Source organism: Asterias amurensis, chromosome 10 (genome assembly GCF_032118995.1).
Source record: "Asterias amurensis chromosome 10, ASM3211899v1".
NCBI lineage: Eukaryota > Metazoa > Echinodermata > Asteroidea > Forcipulatida > Asteriidae > Asterias > Asterias amurensis.
Window position 1 is genome coordinate 16484880 of NC_092657.1, and position 20662 is coordinate 16505541.

Sequence of the window (20662 nt, forward strand, 5' to 3'; positions counted from 1 at the left end):
AAAGAATGCCTCAAAGCATTAATTTCAGCCCCTCAGGCTAGAGGCTTTCTTTAGTGATTATACGAAACGGTCTGCGGTATAGATTTTTTTTACAACCCATTGGTGCAGTAACATAGCTGGTATACATGCTTGTACACACTAAACCATGCGCAGCCATGACTGAAACCAGCCAATGTCAGAGGTGAATCTCCAAAGAAAAGTGAGGCCGGTGTACGGCGAGAAGCATTATTACCAGCCCCTCGGGCTAGAGCTTTTAGTGATATACGAAACGGTTCCTGATTGTGCACTTGGCATCGAGTTCAGATTATAAAGGTGCCATTGAGAGATTCTATCAGGTCTGGATGTTGTTATCCAATATCCAAGTCTGGACTTAATGTGCATGTAATTACATCAGAGCTTGGAGGACATTCCCTTCTGAGCACCCAACCCCGTACAGGCAACTTCAGCGTCAAATAGTGAACTAGTACCCACTTTAAGTGTAACATGAATAGGTGCAAACAGGGAACCAGTAACCGCTTAAGTGTGAAATAAAAAATAATGTGCAAATATTGAACTAGCAACCAAAGTTGTTATCCAATATCAGAGTATGAACTTAATGTGCATGTATTTACATCAGAGCTTGGAGGACATTACCTTCTGAGCACCCACCCATCAGAAGCAACTTTAGCGTAAAATAGTGTACTAGTAACCACTTTAAGTATAACATGAATAGGTGCAAACAGTGAACCAGTAACCACTTAAGTGTGAAATAAAAAATAGTGCGCAGATAGTGAACTAGTAACCAATGTTTTTATCCAATATTAGAGTCTGAACTTAATAAGCATGTAATTACATCAGAGCTCGGAGGACGTTACCTTCTGAACACCCACCCATCAGTGTATTGTACAAGCAACTTTGAACCAGTTATGTACACAAAGAGGTGCAGGCAGTGAACTACTTACCAATTAAGTATAAGATAAGATAAGATATTTAAGAACTTTATTATCCCACACTGGGCAAATTAAAACTGGCCATGATTCAAAGAGTACAGACAAAAACGCTTAAAATTATTTAACAACAAACAGATAGATAAAAATATTAATTAAGAATATCAGGTATACAAATATGTATCTAGCATGGATTAAACATTATGCACAGCATACAAGGTAAAATGTACACAAGAGAGGTCCTTAAAACCAACAACGCATAAAACACAGCAGACTTAAGGGCCGTTGTAAAAACGGATTGCAGTAGGGACAAAGGAGTTGTTGTAGCGTTGTGTCCTAATTCTACGTTGTAAAAGGCGATCCTCCCGCCGGCGACTTGATAAAAACTTAGGGTACATGGGATGGGATGGGTCAGACAGGATCATGATAACTTTAGTGCATACTTGGTCCTGGTAGAGTGCCTCTGGGCTTTGTAGTTCGACTCTGGTTATTTTTCTAGCTTGCTTAACTACTACAAACCGTGTACTTTATGCTGAAAAGGTTTTGACAAAAATTATCATAGATGCAGATGTAGATGTATATGTCAGTTTTAACGCCCCAGTTTTCGCAGTGGAAAATCGTACTTTAATATAAATCAGTATTACACAAACCAATCTAAGACCCTTCCTTTAAAGACACTTGACACTATTGGTAATTGTCAAAGACCAGTCTTCTAACTTGGTGTATCTCATCATATGCATAAAATGACAAACCTGTGAAAAAAATTAGCTCAATTGGTGGTGGAAGTTGCGAGATAATAATGAAATAAAAAACACCCTTGTCACACAATCTGTGTGCTTTCAGATGCTTGATTTTGAGACCTCAAAATCTAATTCTAAGGTCTCAAAATCAAATTCGAGGAAAATTTCTTCTTTCTATAAAACTACGTCACTCAATGTTTTAACCTATTAACCTCTCGCCATTACTCGATACCAAGCAAGGTTTTATGCTGATAATTATTTTGAGTTATTATCAATAGTGCCTTTAAAGCTGTGTGAGCTGATCAGAGACTTCACTCTGACAGTTTCTCATTTACACGGCTTTGTGCATCTGTCCACTAAAAACCCCAGGCAAAGCTTATTAAAGCGCATATGGCCACACACAGTACGCAATCAATGAACGATGACGGATTCACTACATGTAACCAATTGGAAAATCAAATTTATGAATTTGAGTGGTACACCGTAATTGAGTTACTACCGATGTAAATGACAGGGATTGCTGATGACAAAAAGATGTCCAATTACTGAGAAGGTCTGTCGATGCATAGAGGCAAACGCTTGTGAAAACAAGTGAACGGCCACGATGTGGTTTGTACTGGCGCAGGTTAACATTAAAGGCACTGGGGTGGATTTCACAAAGGTAGTCCTAACTTAGGACTAGTCCTAGGCAATGCTAAGAGATAGGACCAGTCCTAAGTTAGGATGAGATACTGGTCCTAACTTAGGACTGGTCGTATCTCTTAGCATTGCCTAGGACTAGTCCTAAGTTATGACTACCATTGTGAAATCCACCCGTGGACACGTTGTCAAAGACCATTATTCCCATTTGGTATATCAACATAATGGCTAAAGTAAAAAAATAATGGGAATTTTGCACATTAGTGTGCCCGGTGTTCCTCGAAGTTGAGAGAACGATGAAATAAAAAAAACATATTTTTGCATGACTTTGTGTGCTTTCAGATGCCTAACAAAAGGCTTCAGCTGAAGTCTTTCAATATTTGAGTGAGAAATTACCTCTTTCTGAAAAACTACGTTCTCTTAGAGGGAGCCGGTTCTGAAAATGTTTTATACTTTCAACAGCTCTCTAATGCTCGTTACCAAGTAAATGTGTATGCTAACAATTATTTTGAGTTATTACCAGTGTCCATGGCCGTTAAGAAAAGTGTCCATGTAGGCCCTGCTTGCTACTAAGGACTAATTATAAAGCTGTATTTTCTGCGTTAAGACAATGGACAATATTATTGGTAATTGTCAAAGACCAGTCTCCGCACTTGGTGTATCTATGTTTTTATGATAATAAATTTTTTAATAATTATTTTGAGTAATTGCCAATAATGTCAAGTCAGATAGTCAAGTGGCTTTAAAGTGAAGACACTGTGACTTTATTGTTTGGTGTTCAGCTTGATGGGTGCTAAGGGATGAATGCAGAATGCAATGAGAAGTTACTTGAGGTTGAGTCTCATCAGACCTCTTTGTGTATAGAACTCTATGGTAGAGAGGTTCAGTCTTGATTGACCTCATGTAACCTTTTTGTACCTTGGAAAACCTCAGGGTTGCATGAGGTTAAACCCTGGTTAAGCTCGTGTCACATTTTTGAAGCTTGGGAAATCCCCGAGTTTACATGAGTTTCAACTCTGATGTTACTCATGTTTCTTTAGTATTTTCTCCTCAACAACATGCACGGTGTAAAACGGAGGATGCATAACTCGTGAATAACGCCAGAGACTCCTCCGGACCGGCGTGTATTTTCACCTTTGAACTACATTCAATCCACATAGAGATACGCAGTCAAATTCTATCGCGGACGTGATAGGAGTGTACTGTTTGGACTTCTATGGAAAGCTCACGTTTATCCAAAGATACCATTGTATCCAATGGAGTCACTGGATATTTGTAGCGGGTACCTGTCTTTATCCTTGCGGATAAAGACAGGGGCCCAAACTAGAATTAAACCCAGATTCACCCCACCAAGTTGCTTGTTTGTGACTCATGAGGGCTCATTAGGTAGCATTTATGTAACATGTTTATACCCCTTAAAATCCAATGAGGTTCAACTATGATTTGTGAACTTTTCGCACATTTAACCCCTATCCCCCCCCCCCACACACACACACACACGCACCCAAACACACATGGCACAATATAGGTCACATAAACCAGGGTTAAACCTGAACATGTAAGCAACACACTTTAGATAAGTCCTTTTTGTTATTCTGACAACGTATCAGAGTTATTTGCCCATTATAGGCCCATGACAGTTTGAGGGTTTAAACGTAAAAATTCTCCACATACTTTTTTTTTGCTGTTTTATCAGCAAATAGACATTGTTTTTCAGCTGAGACTTTCACATTTGACTTTTAGTATTTTCATTGTGACAAAATGGGTCCGAGCGCTTAGTACGGAGTGAGTATGAAGAACCGGTACTTAAGGACGCACACATGCCCTCACTTTAAAGGAACATGTTGCCTTGGATCGGTCGAGTTGGTCTTTGAAAAGTGTTTGAAACAGTTTGCTGTGAAATGCAAATGGTTAGATAGATACTCTAAAAGTAGAATATCATAACCCACACAAACATGCCTCGAGATTGCACGGTGTTCCTTTTACGTCGCAAAGAAACACGTCGGCCATTTTCTTGAGTCAACACTTTGACTCGGCATAAAATGGCTGCCCGTGTTAGTTCGCGACGTAAAAGGAAAACCGTGCAATTCCGAGATATACTTGTGTGGATCATTATTTGTTACTTTTTAAAATTTCCTTCTAACCATTATGTAGTTCATAACAAACAATTTCAACCGCTTTTCAAAAACCAACTCGTCTGATCCAAGACAACGTGTCCCTTTAAAACCTCTCCACACTCGAAGGGCCGGAAGGCTGTAGACGTCAAATATTTAATCGGCACACTCTTTCCATGAAAAGGTCAAAACCATCAATTTTGCCGTAACTATAATATTCCAAACTGAACATAAATCAATTACAGCACCTGCATTCGAACGTGGATATAGAATACTCGAACGAAAATTAGATAAATGCAATTTGTGTTTGTTAAAAACCTTGGAGCTCAGTTACTTGACCCTTATTCATGAACTAATAAATAAGGTGTAACTTGTAAGTTGTATTGGCCTTGTCTCATGTTGTCTTGTCTGCTTCCTTTGTCCTGTTGAATCATTGTGCACACAATCACATTTCATATCTCATGCTACTGTATAATGGGAGACTTTCAGGGCGCTTGGTGGCAGCAGACTTGCCAGGTAAAATCCAATGTTCTCGATAATGTGGCCGTGTCCGAAACGACGACTTCGGCTACAGCTACGTCTAGATCAGCGCGTCTACCAGTGTTGAAGAATAGGCAGACGCGATCTAGCCGTAGCTGTAGCCGAAGTCGCCGTTTCGGACACGGCCTGTGCGTATGCTCAGAACTACGTAAACAAAGGACATTTACCTGGTAAGTCTGCTGCCACCTAGCGCCTCAAAGTTTCCCGTTGGGTAATTTCGACATGTGCATTATGGTAATGAATAAAAGCAATAAAATAAATGTTTCTGTGAGTGTTACTGATGACGATAATTTAGAGAAAAGAGACAATGCAGAAAAATAAATAACAGAAGGAATAAAAAAAAAAATGGAGGAGGTTGGAACAATCCAGAAGACACAAATAGAACAAAATAAAATTCCCGAAGCATGAATGAACCAGGTGGATTTGATCAAATTGTGAAAATAGAAAACACCCCCATGCCAGGAGTCCCAGCTGATTATTTGCATCCTCCCACTAGGGCCCAATTTTATAGAGCTGCTAAGCACACAAAATTTGCTAGGCATGAAATTTCTTCCTTGATAAAAACAGGATTAGGCTACCAACCAGATTTCCATTTGTTGCATATTGGTTGTCACTGGTATCCAGCTGTTGTTTGCTTATTTTGAAAATCAAGTGGAAATTTGGCTGGTGATCTTGTTTAAATCAGGGAAGAAATTTCATCATAAGCAAATTTTTGTGCTTAGCAGCTCTATAAAATTGGGCCCAGGTATAAGCTTCACGATAGCAAAAAAAAAAAAAGCCGGCTTGTTTATCGTAAAATCGTGCAAAAGTGGTGGCAAATCGATCTAGTTTACCGGATTCAAGCTCAGGTGTTATCAGCAGCGGTTCGAACCCACACTCTAAAAACTAAAGAGTTAAACCCTACACGTGCATGAGTTCGGTGAGTGACTACACTTTGAAAGTGTTGAATCCGGCATTTTATATATTAAATCCAGCAGTTTAAAGTATTCGGCCAGGTGCCAATTTAACGTTTAAAAAGGTGATCCAACAATTCAAAGGAATTTCTTTTCAGAAATGTTGAAATAACCCTTTTTGCATTGGATCAAAAATTTAAAATACTAGATCCAACATTTTCAAAGTGTAGTCACTCACCGAACTCATGCAAGTGTTGGATTCAACTATTTAGTTTTTAGAGTGATTCTCAATCAAGCTTGATTTAAAGGAACACGTTGCCTTGGATCGTACGAGTTGGTCAAAACAAAAGCGTTTGTAACCGTTTTTTATAAAATGCATATGGTTGGAAAGATGTTTTAAAAGTAGAATACAATGATCCACACAAGTTTGCCTCGAAATTGCGTGGTTTTCCTTCTACTGTGCGAACTAACATGGTCGGCCATTTATGGGAGTCAAAATTTTGACCCCCATAAATGGCCGACGTGTTTAGTCGACGAGGTAAAAGGAAAACCACGCAATTTCGAGGCATGTTTGTGTGGATTATTGTATTCTACTTTTACAACAGCTTTCTACCCATATGCATTTTATAAAAAACGGTTACAAAGGCTTTTCAAAGACCAACTCGACCGATCCAAGGCAACGTGTTCCTTTAAATAATGTAGCTTAGCTCACAATGAATGAATCTGCCAGTCGCAAAATTTCAGGCAGACCTACACCATTATGCACGTGTACAGACAGTGTCAGACAATATTATGACCCTATTAGTCTGGTTTTAGAAGCCCGGTTCATACTTCCTGCGAAAGCAAATGCGATACGAATATTGACGTCATATGGCTTTTTTTTTCATAGCGATTTTTTTACAGGAGTCGAGCACATGTCAACTGACGCGAAATTATAATGTCAAAATTCGTATCGCATTTGCATTCGCAGGAAGTTAGAACTCCTTTTTAAGGGTAAAACAACATTAAGCGACTCATATTGGTACAATTAATCAAGCTTCAGTCGTCAAATTACAGACGGATCTTTATAAACTGACCTAAAGGTTACACAACAAATGTCAGTTAATTAATTATTAACTAACTGATGCCCTTAGAATGACAGTTACGTCTGCTTTCTTGGCCTAAAAATAACCCAGAGTTTTACAACGAGCAATAGTACCACTTCATCCCCATGGCTTACGTAGATTGAAATGGTCAATACTGAATGGCTTTTTGGGAGATAAAAAAGGGGACCGACAAATCCCTGCCGCGCGTCCCGAGGATTAAGGTAGATTAAGGGTCTTCACGATTGCACGAAGTCGGTTCAGGCTGCATTATTATTGTTACACTACAGCAAGGGGTTTTGTATTGTTACATTGTCAATAATGACTGTCTTGAAATGAGACTACGTTTTTAAAAACACTGTAAAGCCAAATAAAAATTGTAAAAAAATTGTTGATCGTCCATCGACCGTTCAAAACCCCCCGACCCCATTTTTGTTTTTCCTTTTTTTTTATCATAAATAAAACAGCCTTTTCAATCATATTTTTTTAAAATGTACAAGTTTGAAAAGATGTTTAAATAAGGTGTTCATTCATGTTGGCAAAGCAAGAACAATTCTTCAAATATTTACTTGGGCTACACTGTGCTTAGTTGTTTGAAAAAGTTTACAGAAAATTTCAACTAGGAGTTAAATTTGTTTGACAAAACTATTGAAAACATCAAAAACACACAAACCCTCTGTTTTATAGTGATTGTGATGATTTCTTTATTCTTGATTTCATATTTGGCATGTCGACAAAACTTTAAAAAAAACACATCCCTCCCCCATCCGCAAAAAAAAGGACGATCAACATTTTGTTTTTTATGTGGCCTCATGTGCACATTTTCCCTATTAGAGGATTATTTCAACCCCCAAACATTTTAACAATGCATGCATCAGCAGAAGATCGAACAATTCATGTTTTCATTGTAGCTGAGTCGACAAACACGTCAATTATGATTGGTCAACAGTGTTTCGTGATAGCAGAGCCGTTTAAAGTTTCCCATTATTTCGAAAATGCCCTTCATTATGTTTGACATTTAATTTGGTTGCAGCCATCACAGTGCTTAATCAGCTTCGTGACCGCCGAGCCATTGTAGACTATTAACCCTTAGTAATCGGTAAAGCTCTGATATCTAATTCCGTCGTGTTTACCAGATGAGTCTCGTTCTTCTGGATGCATTTTTTTTTTATGTCAGCAATTTTTAGACGAAAATTATTTTGTGACTTGTTTACCTAATTTCTCAAAAACTACACAACCTCAGCTAGTAATATTTGAAGGGAAGCTTTCCACTATCATTATCTTCAAACCCTGTAAGTTTAATGTAAATCTGTGGACATTTTGAAAAAGGACCCGAATCCTTTAAAGCCAGTGGACACTATTGGTAATCGTCAAAGACTAGCCTTCATAGTTGGTGTATCTCAACATAAGCATAAAATAACAAACATGTGAAAACTTGAGCTCAATCGGTCATCGAACTTGCGAGATAATAATGAAAGAAAAAAACACACGTTGTGTGCGTTTAGATGGTTGATTTCGAGACCTCAAGTTCTAAATCTGAGGTCTCGAAATCAAATTCGTTGAAAATTACTTCTTTCTCGGACACTACGTCACTGCAGAGGGAGCCGTTTCTCACAATGTTTTATACCATAAACCTCTCCCTATTACTCGTCACTAAGAAAGGTTTTATGCTAATAATTGTTTTGAGTAATTACCAATAGTGTCCACTGCCTTTAAGTCAGTATGTAATTACCTTGAGTTTGGCGATAGCTGGTGCAGGATCATCAGCAAATATTGCCTCAGACTGAATCGTGATTCCATTCTCTACCATCATCTTCACTTGTTGGCTCTGTGCCTGCATATCATAATACAAAGAGATCGATGTGTTGTAATTCGTTTGGTTACAAGGTTAAATAAGGGAATCAATGTGTGGTGTAGAGGTTTTCAACTAGTGGTTTAATCCAAACGAGGCCTGGGCCGAATTTCATAGCGCTGCTTAACGGTAAGCAGATTTGTGTGCATACTGTAGCAGAAAAATTTGATTGGGTTAGCAGAAAAAATGGGCGGCCATATAGCGCGTTTACCGTGGATTTGTGATGTGACGTCATTTATTTATGTGCGGTTAGCACCGGAAGGTCAGCACGCCTTTTCGAGTGCTTACGGTTAGCAGCGCTATGAAATAGAAATCACACAGTAAACAAAAAATCGGCCGCTAAGCAGCGGTATGAAATTGGGCCCAGGTTCTTGATAATTTTACCGAGACAAAGTCGAGGTAAATTATCAAGAACCAGGCCCCACGGGTTTAAACCACTAGTTGAAAACCGATTCAACACACTTTGATTCCCATTCATAAATACCTTTTCGGTCGAAAACATCAACACTTGTTGGCCAAAACGTAAAATAAATGCAAACATTATAATTGTTCAATGATTTATTTCAACAAAACACCCCTCCCTTATAAGGGAATGCTGTGCCAATCGTGCCCATCGACCAATGGAAATGAAGAAACTGTCTTAAGCACAGGTGGTGCTAGCTCGAGTGTCACGCCCATGTTCCAACACTTGTTACTGGTTATAAACAAAGGTTTATACACACCCACGTGACGCGCTCTCCACCAATAGGAATAGCGAAACTGTCTGAGGTATGTATGAATATTTGTTTACAAAGGCCACACAGTCAGCGTTCGTCTGTATTTAACACCAGGGTCCATTCTTATACTGCTTAAAAATTTTATGCAAAGCAGATATGAGCAGGATGCTAGTCACAATCTGGGCCCAATTTCATGGTTCTGCTTACCGTAAGCACAGAATCGTCGCTTACGGAAGCAGGCAATTATGTGCCTACGGCAAGCGTATTTCACGGGTTAGCGGAGAATTCGGCGGTAAGTAGAGCCATGAAAATGGGCCCAGTACACGTGTCATTGTAGTTTGCCTGGTAACCTTATTTTGTATTCATAAGTGAAACAACCGTTAGCTCCAGGCCACTCTTTTTGGTACACGTTATAAGGGTGTCGGTAGGGTCACGTGGCCGAGCGGATAAGAGCACCAACTGGGTCAGAATTTGTAAAGGTTTTTAATTTGTGTATTGTGTTGGGATACACCAAGTTCTGTGACAACTATAACTAAAAGCATGCCCTGCCTTATCATAATAATAATAATAATAATAATAACAATAATATTAATAATAATGGTGGGGAGTATGCAGCCTAAGTGCAACATTAATATGAGCTACTCGGCTAAATCAATCACAAGAACCATCTCTGCCCTCACAGATACCCATGTACCACTGGGTGGAGAGAAGCAATAATAGTTATTTTATATGTGTCTTGCTCAGGGACACAAGTGTCACGACCGGGATTCGAAACCACACTCTGCTGAACAGAAGCACCAGATTCAAATTGCAAGGAAATAATTACCGACAACAAACAGCACACTCTTGTTTTATTGAATTATAATTGATATACACAATATATTCTTCATAGTAAATACTCCCAATTGCTTAGCCAATTTGTATGCAGAATAGCCCAGGTGAAACTACGGGGGCATGAAATTACTACAAGAAAATGATATACGCACCGTGTGTTCATCACTAGTTATAACAAATTCGATCACTCACTTCCAATATAACATGTCCCTATTCAATCTATAAACTCATTAACCTATTTTTATAGAGTCTGTAATTCCCTTGGCATGAAACAAGCACTTGTCCAAAACATCACTTCAACTAGCATTTCAGGATCACTTACCCTTATAATTCAAGGGGTCACAAAGTACTTTATGCGGGAAATGTGTCACTTGAATTTACCTCAACAACATTAGTAGAGCTATTATTTGCATTAAAGTCACCTGGAAGTGTTTTTTTTCAAAATAAAGCTTTTGTCACTAATATATGTGTTTTGATGAGTGGAATGTGAATAAACAGTTAACTAAGGTTTTAAAAAATCAGTTCTTATGTTATTTACAAATTTAAGAGTAGACCCCGACCCGAGAGGGCGCTGTTCGTGACGTAAATCGAGGCAGACTTTGCCTGTAATGCGTAGAGTAAACACAATTGCAAAATAAATGTACGGACCAAGTCGTGAGTTTGTACGTTTCAAACAATTTTGTTTTTGTTTTTCCGGCAATGCCGAACAGGTGTATTGCTGCTGAATGCAGAAAAACACTTTTTGAAATGTACCAACTCACGACTTGGCCGTACATGTACTTTGCACGTGTGTTTACTATACACGTTGCAGGCAAAGTCTGCCTCGATTGACGTCACAAAAGGGGTAGGCGGAGTCAGCCCCCCAAACAACTTTATATATTTTTTAAACATATAAATCGTGACAAACAATTACTACAAAAAATGTTTTATTGTTTGTAAGCATATACTCTTATGTTTGAAAGAAAACAATATATATTTCCAGGTGACTTTAAAGGCACTGGATACTATTGGTAATTACTGAAACTAATTGTTAGCAAAATATACTCATTTGGGAACGAGTAATGGAGAGCTGTTGTTAGTATAAAACATTGTACGAAACGACTCCTTATGAAGTAACGTAGTTTTTCAGAAAGATGTAATTTCTCAATCGAATATTTTGAAAGCGCACAAAATTGGTGCAACCTTGGGTTTTTTCTTCAATATTTTCATGCAACATTTATGACCAATGGAGCAAACATATCCGCAGATACACCAACGAATGGCATACAAAACTTGTAAGGAGTTCGTAGACCTTCATCTGAGTTTTTTTAATATTATGTAGCTGAAAGCGCACACATTTTTTTGTGCAAAATAAGGTGTTTTTTCTTGTATTATTCTCTTACAACTTCGATGACCGATTGAGACAAAACTTGTACAGATTTGTTAGTATTATTATGCATATGCTGAGATTCACCAAGTGAGAAAACTGGTATTTCATCATCATCATTTAATAGATGTTAAATTTGCATCGGGGATAAAGAATATTAATTTTGGTTTTTACCCATATTACGCCGATGTGTGTAAGCACTTTATACTCAGTACTTTCCCGAGTCCTGTGAAAAAAAAAAAAATAAATAAAAAATAAACAGGACTCGGGAAAGTACTGAGTATACAGTGCTAACACACATCGGTGTATGGGTAAAAACCAAAATTAATATATCATCATTTAGGTTGTATTCATCCAGTGTAAGATGTAGCCCTCCTCATGTATATAGACGCCATTCATTTCTATTTCTTGCAGTTTGGTCCATGTTGTTCCAACACACACCCTGATGTCACCTCTCCGTCTTCTTTCATTTCTACATCCTTTCCTTTTCCCTTTCTTTGGTCTTTGACAAATTCCCAAACGTGTCTAATGCCTTTAATTTAAACCCACACCATACGTCTGTGTAATCACCATGTGAAGTGTGACATACAAAACTCTGGCAAGAGTTCGTAGACCCTCTACCTTACAAAACCCGACATCCCCCGGGGGCAGGCGATAGTGTAACCCGTCGAAATCGAACTTGACGTAGTGTAAAACATTCATAGTACTAATTATCTCGTACTTTCCTTCGGTGTATAACATCGCTCGATGAAAGTGCAGGAAGGAACTCAAGCGAGGGGAAGCTAGAAACCTGGGAATATCTCTTAAAATGTAAAGTACAGAGCCCAATTTCATAAAGCTGTTAAAGGATTCGGGTCCACAGATTTACATTAAACTTACAGGGTTTGAAGATAATGATAGTGGAAAGCTTCCCTTCAAATATTACTAACTGAGGTTGGGTAGTTTTTGAGAAATGAGTAAAACAAGTCACACAATAATTTTCGTCTCAAAAGACCAAAATTATTTTAGCATGTAAAATCAGGGGTTGCCCTTAACTTTTTTTTTCAACTGGCCAGCAGGACCAGTTGTCTTGATTTTTCACTGGTCCGCCAGGTTTTTGACTGGTCCGTCAAATTTTTTATATGTTTTTTAACTAAAAAAATACTGTTGTATACCAACTGCTCGATTTTTAATCGCCGCTATTTCAAAATTCAACATGAATTGCAACGTCAACTTAACTGCACTGGAAGCCATACTTTATTTATGTGTACCAAGTTATTGTGTTCGTAAGGGGGCTCACTAATTTGAGAGTATTTTTTCTTTAAAAAAAGTAATAACAATAATCTTATTAAAATTGATTTAAAAACAGGTCAAATTATTTGTGAGAGCAAATTGGAAAATTTAACATGATCTTTATTTAGGTAATTTTTTAGTCTACGGTTTATTGTAAGCATTGGACATCGAAGTATTCTCAAGTACGAAGAACATTTGTATGAATTTGTTTTTATTGTTTTACTTAACAACAAAAAAACACTTTAAAACCGACTGTTAAAAATATTAACTTTTTATGTATTGCTTTCAAATCTACAGTGGGGAGGGTTTACGTGCGATCGCTTAAGTTATTTTATCATGTATAAACATTGCCTGTTTGTACTTTTAATATTAAGTATTCATAAACACAATACATCGTACCGATAACCGAAGTTCCCAAAATCTTCCCACTTTCGTCCAGAAAAAAACCAACAAAAAGTACACATCAAAATAGTTGCAACATCCATGGAGAAGCATACGGCGTTTTACGGTATTTGTTTAATTATGTGTACGGAATGGTCGGTGCCGGCGTCTGTTTTGTGAAGAAAAAATTCATTTAAAAGCAGCAAAAACAACTGCGCCTTTGTTAAACCATCGAGGTGTTGCATTCGAAAACCCAAGTATTTCTTGAAATTTGAACCCGCAAGAAAAAAAAACCGAAGCAACCGCGCATTATATTTGACCAATAAAACCATGGAGCAAAACTAGATCGCCCACCGATCGCTCGCAAAAAAAAAACAAGCCCCAAATAACAAAAAAATTAAGCAAAATCAGGACGGAAGAACCATACTAATCCCAATAAAATACTCCTTTTAGCTCATCCAGAGTATCCTAACTTTGTAATTTTTGTTCAATGAAGCCTCACCGTCTCGCTCGTTTTTCGTAAACACGCTAGACTCTTTTCCCCACACGGAAATCTGCTCCGTTGACGACGACCATGCTGCTGCTGACAGAATGTGTTTTGCTTTGTGGTCTTTTGTCAAGGCGATTGAAGCTAGTTTTGTAAGCTATCGCGTACTTTCACCAATAGAGGGCGTCTATTCTCACGCTATCGAATATTCTGAAACGTCCTCTAGCGATCAATGTTTCTTACACTTTTTGGCACACGTGAACTAATACGAAGACTACAAGCATTTGCGTTGCATGATGGGATTTTGCGCTGTGTGTACATGTGTATGTGTTATCGTGGGAAGTTTGCCAGCGTTCAGCGGCACTTCGGGTGATTTTTTTTACGTTTTATCCAAACCTTGAGTGAATGTTTTTATGTTTTATTCGAGCCTAAAAATATTTAAATAATAGTCATAGTTCTGTAGTACCGCTGCCGATATTTTTGACTGGTCAGCCGGACCAGTTGGCAAGGTGTTTCAGCTGGTCCGCCGCGATTTCTACTGGCATTTGGCCAGCGGACCAGCGTTAAGGTCGAACCCTGAAAATCCCCTTAGTCAGTTATGATAAACAAACAAATATACCAAAATCATAGCATAACTGGTTAATACGTTTTTACATGCTAAAACTGAGACGAAAGTTATTACTTTTACTCTTCTCAAAAACTACAGCACCTCAGTAAGTAAAATTTCAAGGGAAGCTTTCTACTAATACATAGTTGTCAAACTGTGTAAGTTAACTGTAAATCTGTGGACATTGTGTTTTTTTGCTAGGAAAAAGTACATACCCTTGTAGACACTGGACACCTTTGGTAATTGTGAAAGACCAGTCTTATCACTCGGTGCATCTCAAGATGCATCAAGTAACCCTTGTCGCACAAGTTGTGTGTCTTCAGATGCCTTGAATTCGAGACCTCAGCTGAGGTCTCTTACTCAGTTCAAATATTTAAGTGATAAATATTTCCTTCTTTCTCAAAAACTTCGTTACCTCATAGGGAGCCGTTTTTCACAAAGTGTTATTATTAACAGCTCTCCTTTGCAAAAAAAAATAACAAAACTGTGAAAGTTTGGACTCAATTGGTCATCGAAGTTGCTAGAAAATAATGAAGGAAACAGACATTCTTGTTACAGTGTGCTTTCAGATGCATAACAAATTTGAGTGAGAAATTACTTCTTTAAAAAAAACTAGGTTACATCAGAGAGAGCCGTTTCTCACAATGTTTTATACCATCAACAGCTCTCCGTTGCTCGCAAGCAAGTTTTTAATGCTAAACGCTGTTTTGAGTAACTACCAGTTGTGTACAACGCCTTTAAAGACCATGTTACCTTTTTACGAATTAGTTCCTAATTTGTTTCCAGTTCAGTAATGATGAATGAAATATACAAAACAAAATCTGCGAGTGGGAGTTGAAAAAGATACGCCGAAAGGATCTTTGAATGAATTGTCTCACCAATTCGTTTCATGGGAATTAGCCATTGTGAGATTAAAGTACAGGGCATAGCCGTTTCTTTTAAGTAATTGACCTGCTACAGGGATATGCCTTGCTTGAATGAAAAGCTGTCTATTTCGAGAAATGCGATCTTCGCAAATGAGAAACAAAGAAATATGTGGAGGTTTCTTTTGTTCAAACATTCACTGGGAAAGTATGTTGACTGTGGACGGTACAATGTTAGATTTGAAGAGGTTATGTTTCTTCAACCTTCTTTGGTGGTTTTTCCTGTCTGTAAGTGACAATTTTTGTCATCCCGCGTCTTAAAATTCTGCAATTTCGTGCAAAGGGTCTACATGTACTTTTTGTAGAACGAAAAACACAATGTCTACAGATTTACACTAAACTTACACAGTTTGAATATAATGATGGTAAAAAGCTTACCTGGAAATATTTGTTGCTGAGGAGCTGTAGTTTTTGAAAAATGAGTAAAACAATGTCATGAAAATAATTTTCGTCTCACTGATCATCATCAGACGTAAGTTCTTTTAGCTTTTAAAAACGTATTTTCATGACACCTCAGCAACTAATATTGTAAGGTAAGCTTTGTATTGTCATCATCTTCAAAGTGTGTACGTTTAATGTAAATCTGTGGACATTGTGTTTTGTGTTAGAAAAAGTACCCGAATCATTTAATTAAGTGCAACTTTTTAAGGACTGTTTAGTTTATTTAAATAATGATTTTGGTTGAAAACGTTAGATTTGAATACAATTTGGGACAATGACTCTTATAATCTGAAGGTCGTGAGTTCGAACCTCACACGGGGCATATGTATTTTTTTCTTGATTCCTTTCCCCTTTTTGTGAATTGTTCTGGGGGATTCGAACCTACCAGGTGCCTCGTTGGCGCAGTCGGCAGCGCGTCAGTCTCATAATCTGAAGGTCGTGAGTTCGAGCCTCACACGGGGCACATGTCTTTTTATCTTCACTTCTCTCCCCTTTTTGTTAATTCCCTTAAAGGGATTCGAACCTACCAGGTGCCTCGTTGGCGCAGTCGGCAGCGCGTCAGTCTCATAATCTGAAGGTCGTGAGTTCGAGCCTCACACGGGGCACATGTCTTTTTATCTTCACTTCTCTCCCATTTTTGTCAATTCCTTAAAGGGGATTCGAACCTACTAGGTGCCTCGTTGGCGCAGTCGGCAGCGCGTCAGTCTCATAATCTGAAGGTCGTGAGTTCGAGCCTCACAAGGGGCACATGTCTTTTTATCTTCACTTCTCTCTCATTTTTGTCAATTCCTTAAAGGCGATTCGAACCTACCAGGTGCCTCGTTGGCGCAGTCGGCAGCGCGTCAGTCTCATAATCTGAAGGTCGTGAGTTCGAGCCTCACACGGGGCACATGTCTTTTTATATTTACTTCTCTCCCATTTTTGTCAATTCCTTAAAGGGGATTCATACCTACCAGGTGCCTCGTTGGCGCAGTCGGCAGCGCGTCAGTCTCATAATCTGAAGGTCGTGAGTTCGAGCCTCACACGGGGCATATGTCTTTTTAGCTTCTTTTCTCTCCCCTTTTTGTCAATTCCTAAAAGGGGATTCGAAGCTACCAGGTGCCTCGTTGGCGCAGTCGGCAGCGCGTCAGTCTCATAATCTAAATGTCGTGAGTTCGAGCCTCACACGGGGCATATGTCTTTTTAGCTTCCTTTCTCTCCCCTTTTTGTCAATTCCTAAAAGGGGATTCGAAGCTACCAGGTGCCTCGTTGGCGCAGTCGGCAGCGCGTCAGTCTCATAATCTGAAGGTCGTGAGTTCGAGCCTCACACGGGGCACATGTCTTTTTAGCTTCATTTCTCTCCCCTTTTTGTCAACTCCTAAAAGGGGATTCGAAGCTACCAGGTGCCTCGTTGGCGCAGTCGGCAGCGCGTCAGTCTCATAATCTGAAGGGCGCGAGTTCGAGCCTCACACGGGGCATATGTCTTTTTATCTTCACTTCTCTCCCATTTTTGTCAATTCCTTAAAGGGGATTCGAACCTACTAGGTGCCTCGTTGGCGCAGTCGGCAGCGCGTCAGTCTCATAATCTGAAGGTCGTGAGTTCGAGCCTCACACGGGGCACATGTCTTTTTATCTTCACTTCTCTCTCATTTTTGTCAATTCCTTAAAGGCGATTCGAACCTACCAGGTGCCTCGTTGGCGCAGTCGGCAGCGCGTCAGTCTCATAATCTGAAGGTCGTGAGTTCGAGCCTTACACGGGGCATATGTCTTTTTATCTTCACTTCTCTCCCATTTTTGTAAATTCCTTAAAGGGGATTCGAAGCTACCAGGTGCCTCGTTGGCGCAGTCGGCAGCGCGTCAGTCTCATAATCTGAAGGTCGTGAGTTCGAGCCTCACACGGGGCACATGTCTTTTTATCTTCACTTCTTTCCCATTTTTGTCAATTCCTAAAAGGGGATTCGAACCTACTAGGTGCCTCGTTGGCGCAGTCGGCAGCGCGTCAGCCTCATAATCAGAAGGTCGTGAGTTCGAGCCTCACATGGGGCATATGTCTTTTTATCTTCACTTCTCTCCCATTTTTGTAAATTCCTTAAAGGGGATTCGAAGCTACCAGGTGCCTCGTTGGCGCAGTCGGCAGCGCGTCAGTCTCATAATCTGAAGGTCGTGAGTTCGAGCCTCACACGGGGCATATGTCTTTTTAGCTTCTTTTCTCTCCCCTTTTTGTCAATTCCTAAAAGGGGATTCGAAGCTACCAGGTGCCTCGTTGGCGCAGTCGGCAGCGCGTCAGTCTCATAATCTGAAGGTCGTGAGTTCGAGCCTCAAACGGGGCATATGCTTTTTATCTTCACTTCTCTCCCCTTTTTGTCAATTCCTATAGAGGGGATTCGAAGCTACCAGGTGCCTCGTTGGCGCAGTCGGCAGCGCGTCAGTCTCATAATCTGAAGGTCGTGAGTTCGAGCCTCACACGGGGCATATGTCTTTTTATCTTAACTTCTCCCCCCTTTTTGTCATTTCCCTTCAAGGGATTCGAACCTACCAGGTGCCTCGTTGGCGCAGTCGGCAGCGCGTCAGTCTCATAATCTGAAGGTCGTGCGTTCGAGCCTCACACGGGGCATATGTCTTTTTATCTTCACTTCTCTCTCATTTTTGTCAATTCCTAAAAGGGGATGCGAACCTACCAGGTGCCTCGTTGCCGCAGTCGGTAGCGCGTCAGTCTCATAATCTGAAGGTCGTGGGTTCGAGCCTCACACGGGGCATTCGCTTTTTATCTTCACTTCTCTCCCCTTTTTGTCAATTCCTATAAAGGGGAGTCGAAGCTACCAGGTGCCTCGTTGGCGCAGTCGGCAGCGCGTCAGTCTCATAATCTGAAGGTCGTGAGTTCGAGCCTCACACGGGGCATATGTCTTTTTAGCTTCTTTTCTCTCCCATTTTTGTCAATTCCTAAAAGGGGATTCGAAGCTTCCAGGTGCCTCGTTGGCGCAGTCGGCAGCGCGCCAGTCTCATAATCTGAAGGTCGTGAGTTCGAGCCTCACACGGGGCATATGTCTTTTTAGCTTCTTTTCTCTCCCCTTTTTGTCAATTCCTAAAAGGGGATTCGAAGCTACCAGGTGCCTCGTTGGCGCAGTCGGCAGCGCGTCAGTCTCATAATCTGAAGGTCGTGAGTTCGAGCCTCACACGGGGCATATGTCTTTTTATCTTAACTTCTCCCCCCTTTTTGTCATTTCCCTTCAAGGGATTCGAACCTACCAGGTGCCTCGTTGGCGCAGTCGGCAGCGCGTCAGTCTCATAATCTGAAGGTCGTGCGTTCGAGCCTCACACGGGGCATATGTCTTTTTATCTTCACTTCTCTCTCATTTTTGTCAATTCCTAAAAGGGGATGCGAACCTACCAGGTGCCTCGTTGCCGCAGTCGGTAGCGCGTCAGTCTCATAATCTGAAGGTCGTGGGTTCGAGCCTCACACGGGGCATTCGCTTTTTATCTTCACTTCTCTCCCCTTTTTGTCAATTCCTATAAAGGGGAGTCGAAGCTACCAGGTGCCTCGTTGGCGCAGTCGGCAGCGCGTCAGTCTCATAATCTGAAGGTCGTGAGTTCGAGCCTCACACGGGGCATATGTCTTTTTAGCTTCTTTTCTCTCCCCTTTTTGTCAATTCCTAAAAGGGGATTCGAAGCTACCAGGTGCCTCGTTGGCGCAGTCGGCAGCGCGTCAGTCTCATAATCTGAAGGTCGTGAGTTCGAGCCTCACACGGGGCATATGTCTTTTTAGCTTCATTTCTCTCCCCTTTTTGTCAATTCCTAAAAGGGGATTCGAAGCTAGCAGGTGCCTCGTTGGCGCAGTCGGCAGCGCGTCAGTCTCATAATCTGAAGGTCGTGAGTTCGAGCCTCACACGGGGCACATGTCTTTTTATATTTACTTCTCTCCCATTTTTGTCAATTCCTTAAAGGGGATTCGGACCTACTAGGTGCCTCGTTGGCGCAGTCGGCAGCGCGTCAGTCTCATAATCTGAAGGTCGTGAGTTCGAGCCTCACACGGGGCATATGTCTTTTTATCTTCACTTCTCTCCCATTTTTGTCAATTCAATAAAGGGGATTCGAACCTACTAGGTGCCTCGTTGGCGCAGTCGGTAGCGCGTCAGTCTCATAATCTGAAGGTCGTGAGTTCGAGCCTCACACGGGGCATATGTCTTTTTACCTTCACTTCTCTCTCATTTTTGTCAATTCCTTAAAGGCGATGCGAACCTACCAGGTGCCTCGTTGGCGCAGTCGGCAGCGCGTCAGTCTCATAATCTGAAGGTCGTGAGTTCGAGCCTCACACGGGGCATATGTCTTTTTATCTTCACTTCTCTCCCATTTTTGTCAATTCCTTAAAGGGGATTCGAACCTACTAGGTGCCTCGTTGGCGCAGTCGGCAGCGCGTCAGTCTCATAATCTGAAGGTCGTGAGTTCGAGCCTCACACGGGGCATATGTCTTTTTATCTTCACTTCTCTCACATTTTTGTCAATTCCTTAAAGGCGATTCGAACCTACCAGGTGGCAGCGCGTCAGTCTCATAATCTGAAGGTCGTGAGTTCGAGCCTCACACGGGGCATATGTCTTTTTATCTACACTTCTCTCTCATTTTTGTCAATTCCTTAAAGGCGATTCGAACCTACCAGGTGCCTCGTTGGCGCAGTCGGCAGCGCGTCAGTCTCATAATCTGAAGGTCGTGAGTTCGAGCCTCACACGGGGCATATGTCTTTTTATCTACACTTCTCTCTCATTTTTGTCAATTCCTTAAAGGCGATTCGAACCTACCAGGTGCCTCGTTGGTGCAGTCGGCAGCGCGTCAGTCTCATAATCTGAAGGTCGTGAGTTCGAGCCTCACACGGGGCAT

General features: G+C 40.6%; 1 protein-coding gene and 31 non-coding genes across 32 annotated transcripts in view; 31 read left to right on the plus strand and 1 right to left on the minus strand.

Annotated features, from left to right (window-relative positions):
- The window catches only part of LOC139942584 (gamma-aminobutyric acid type B receptor subunit 2-like), a 148542-nt gene that overhangs the window by 28584 nt on the left and 99296 nt on the right, over positions 1 to 20662 (minus strand). The window contains exon 4 of the mRNA XM_071939445.1: positions 8667 to 8768. Within this exon, the coding sequence (XP_071795546.1) occupies positions 8667 to 8768 (102 nt within the window). The remainder of the gene's footprint in view (positions 1 to 8666; positions 8769 to 20662) is intronic.
- Trnam-cau (transfer RNA methionine (anticodon CAU)) lies at positions 16204 to 16276 on the plus strand. The gene has a single exon. It is a non-coding gene; the product is annotated as a tRNA-Met (tRNA).
- Positions 16346 to 16418, plus strand: Trnam-cau (transfer RNA methionine (anticodon CAU)). The gene has a single exon. It is a non-coding gene; the product is annotated as a tRNA-Met (tRNA).
- Positions 16488 to 16560, plus strand: Trnam-cau (transfer RNA methionine (anticodon CAU)). The gene has a single exon. It is a non-coding gene; the product is annotated as a tRNA-Met (tRNA).
- On the plus strand, positions 16630 to 16702 carry Trnam-cau (transfer RNA methionine (anticodon CAU)). Its single transcript has one exon. It is a non-coding gene; the product is annotated as a tRNA-Met (tRNA).
- Positions 16772 to 16844, plus strand: Trnam-cau (transfer RNA methionine (anticodon CAU)). Its single transcript has one exon. It is a non-coding gene; the product is annotated as a tRNA-Met (tRNA).
- Trnam-cau (transfer RNA methionine (anticodon CAU)) lies at positions 16914 to 16986 on the plus strand. The gene has a single exon. It is a non-coding gene; the product is annotated as a tRNA-Met (tRNA).
- Trnam-cau (transfer RNA methionine (anticodon CAU)) lies at positions 17056 to 17128 on the plus strand. The gene has a single exon. It is a non-coding gene; the product is annotated as a tRNA-Met (tRNA).
- On the plus strand, positions 17198 to 17270 carry Trnam-cau (transfer RNA methionine (anticodon CAU)). Its single transcript has one exon. It is a non-coding gene; the product is annotated as a tRNA-Met (tRNA).
- On the plus strand, positions 17340 to 17412 carry Trnam-cau (transfer RNA methionine (anticodon CAU)). The gene has a single exon. It is a non-coding gene; the product is annotated as a tRNA-Met (tRNA).
- Trnam-cau (transfer RNA methionine (anticodon CAU)) lies at positions 17482 to 17554 on the plus strand. The gene has a single exon. It is a non-coding gene; the product is annotated as a tRNA-Met (tRNA).
- On the plus strand, positions 17624 to 17696 carry Trnam-cau (transfer RNA methionine (anticodon CAU)). The gene has a single exon. It is a non-coding gene; the product is annotated as a tRNA-Met (tRNA).
- Positions 17766 to 17838, plus strand: Trnam-cau (transfer RNA methionine (anticodon CAU)). Its single transcript has one exon. It is a non-coding gene; the product is annotated as a tRNA-Met (tRNA).
- On the plus strand, positions 17908 to 17980 carry Trnam-cau (transfer RNA methionine (anticodon CAU)). The gene has a single exon. It is a non-coding gene; the product is annotated as a tRNA-Met (tRNA).
- Trnam-cau (transfer RNA methionine (anticodon CAU)) lies at positions 18050 to 18122 on the plus strand. The gene has a single exon. It is a non-coding gene; the product is annotated as a tRNA-Met (tRNA).
- Trnam-cau (transfer RNA methionine (anticodon CAU)) lies at positions 18192 to 18264 on the plus strand. The gene has a single exon. It is a non-coding gene; the product is annotated as a tRNA-Met (tRNA).
- On the plus strand, positions 18334 to 18406 carry Trnam-cau (transfer RNA methionine (anticodon CAU)). The gene has a single exon. It is a non-coding gene; the product is annotated as a tRNA-Met (tRNA).
- Positions 18476 to 18548, plus strand: Trnam-cau (transfer RNA methionine (anticodon CAU)). The gene has a single exon. It is a non-coding gene; the product is annotated as a tRNA-Met (tRNA).
- Trnam-cau (transfer RNA methionine (anticodon CAU)) lies at positions 18618 to 18690 on the plus strand. Its single transcript has one exon. It is a non-coding gene; the product is annotated as a tRNA-Met (tRNA).
- On the plus strand, positions 18760 to 18832 carry Trnam-cau (transfer RNA methionine (anticodon CAU)). The gene has a single exon. It is a non-coding gene; the product is annotated as a tRNA-Met (tRNA).
- On the plus strand, positions 18902 to 18974 carry Trnam-cau (transfer RNA methionine (anticodon CAU)). The gene has a single exon. It is a non-coding gene; the product is annotated as a tRNA-Met (tRNA).
- On the plus strand, positions 19044 to 19116 carry Trnam-cau (transfer RNA methionine (anticodon CAU)). The gene has a single exon. It is a non-coding gene; the product is annotated as a tRNA-Met (tRNA).
- Positions 19186 to 19258, plus strand: Trnam-cau (transfer RNA methionine (anticodon CAU)). The gene has a single exon. It is a non-coding gene; the product is annotated as a tRNA-Met (tRNA).
- Positions 19328 to 19400, plus strand: Trnam-cau (transfer RNA methionine (anticodon CAU)). Its single transcript has one exon. It is a non-coding gene; the product is annotated as a tRNA-Met (tRNA).
- Trnam-cau (transfer RNA methionine (anticodon CAU)) lies at positions 19470 to 19542 on the plus strand. The gene has a single exon. It is a non-coding gene; the product is annotated as a tRNA-Met (tRNA).
- Positions 19612 to 19684, plus strand: Trnam-cau (transfer RNA methionine (anticodon CAU)). The gene has a single exon. It is a non-coding gene; the product is annotated as a tRNA-Met (tRNA).
- Positions 19754 to 19826, plus strand: Trnam-cau (transfer RNA methionine (anticodon CAU)). Its single transcript has one exon. It is a non-coding gene; the product is annotated as a tRNA-Met (tRNA).
- Positions 19896 to 19968, plus strand: Trnam-cau (transfer RNA methionine (anticodon CAU)). The gene has a single exon. It is a non-coding gene; the product is annotated as a tRNA-Met (tRNA).
- On the plus strand, positions 20038 to 20110 carry Trnam-cau (transfer RNA methionine (anticodon CAU)). The gene has a single exon. It is a non-coding gene; the product is annotated as a tRNA-Met (tRNA).
- On the plus strand, positions 20180 to 20252 carry Trnam-cau (transfer RNA methionine (anticodon CAU)). The gene has a single exon. It is a non-coding gene; the product is annotated as a tRNA-Met (tRNA).
- On the plus strand, positions 20447 to 20519 carry Trnam-cau (transfer RNA methionine (anticodon CAU)). Its single transcript has one exon. It is a non-coding gene; the product is annotated as a tRNA-Met (tRNA).
- Trnam-cau (transfer RNA methionine (anticodon CAU)) lies at positions 20589 to 20661 on the plus strand. Its single transcript has one exon. It is a non-coding gene; the product is annotated as a tRNA-Met (tRNA).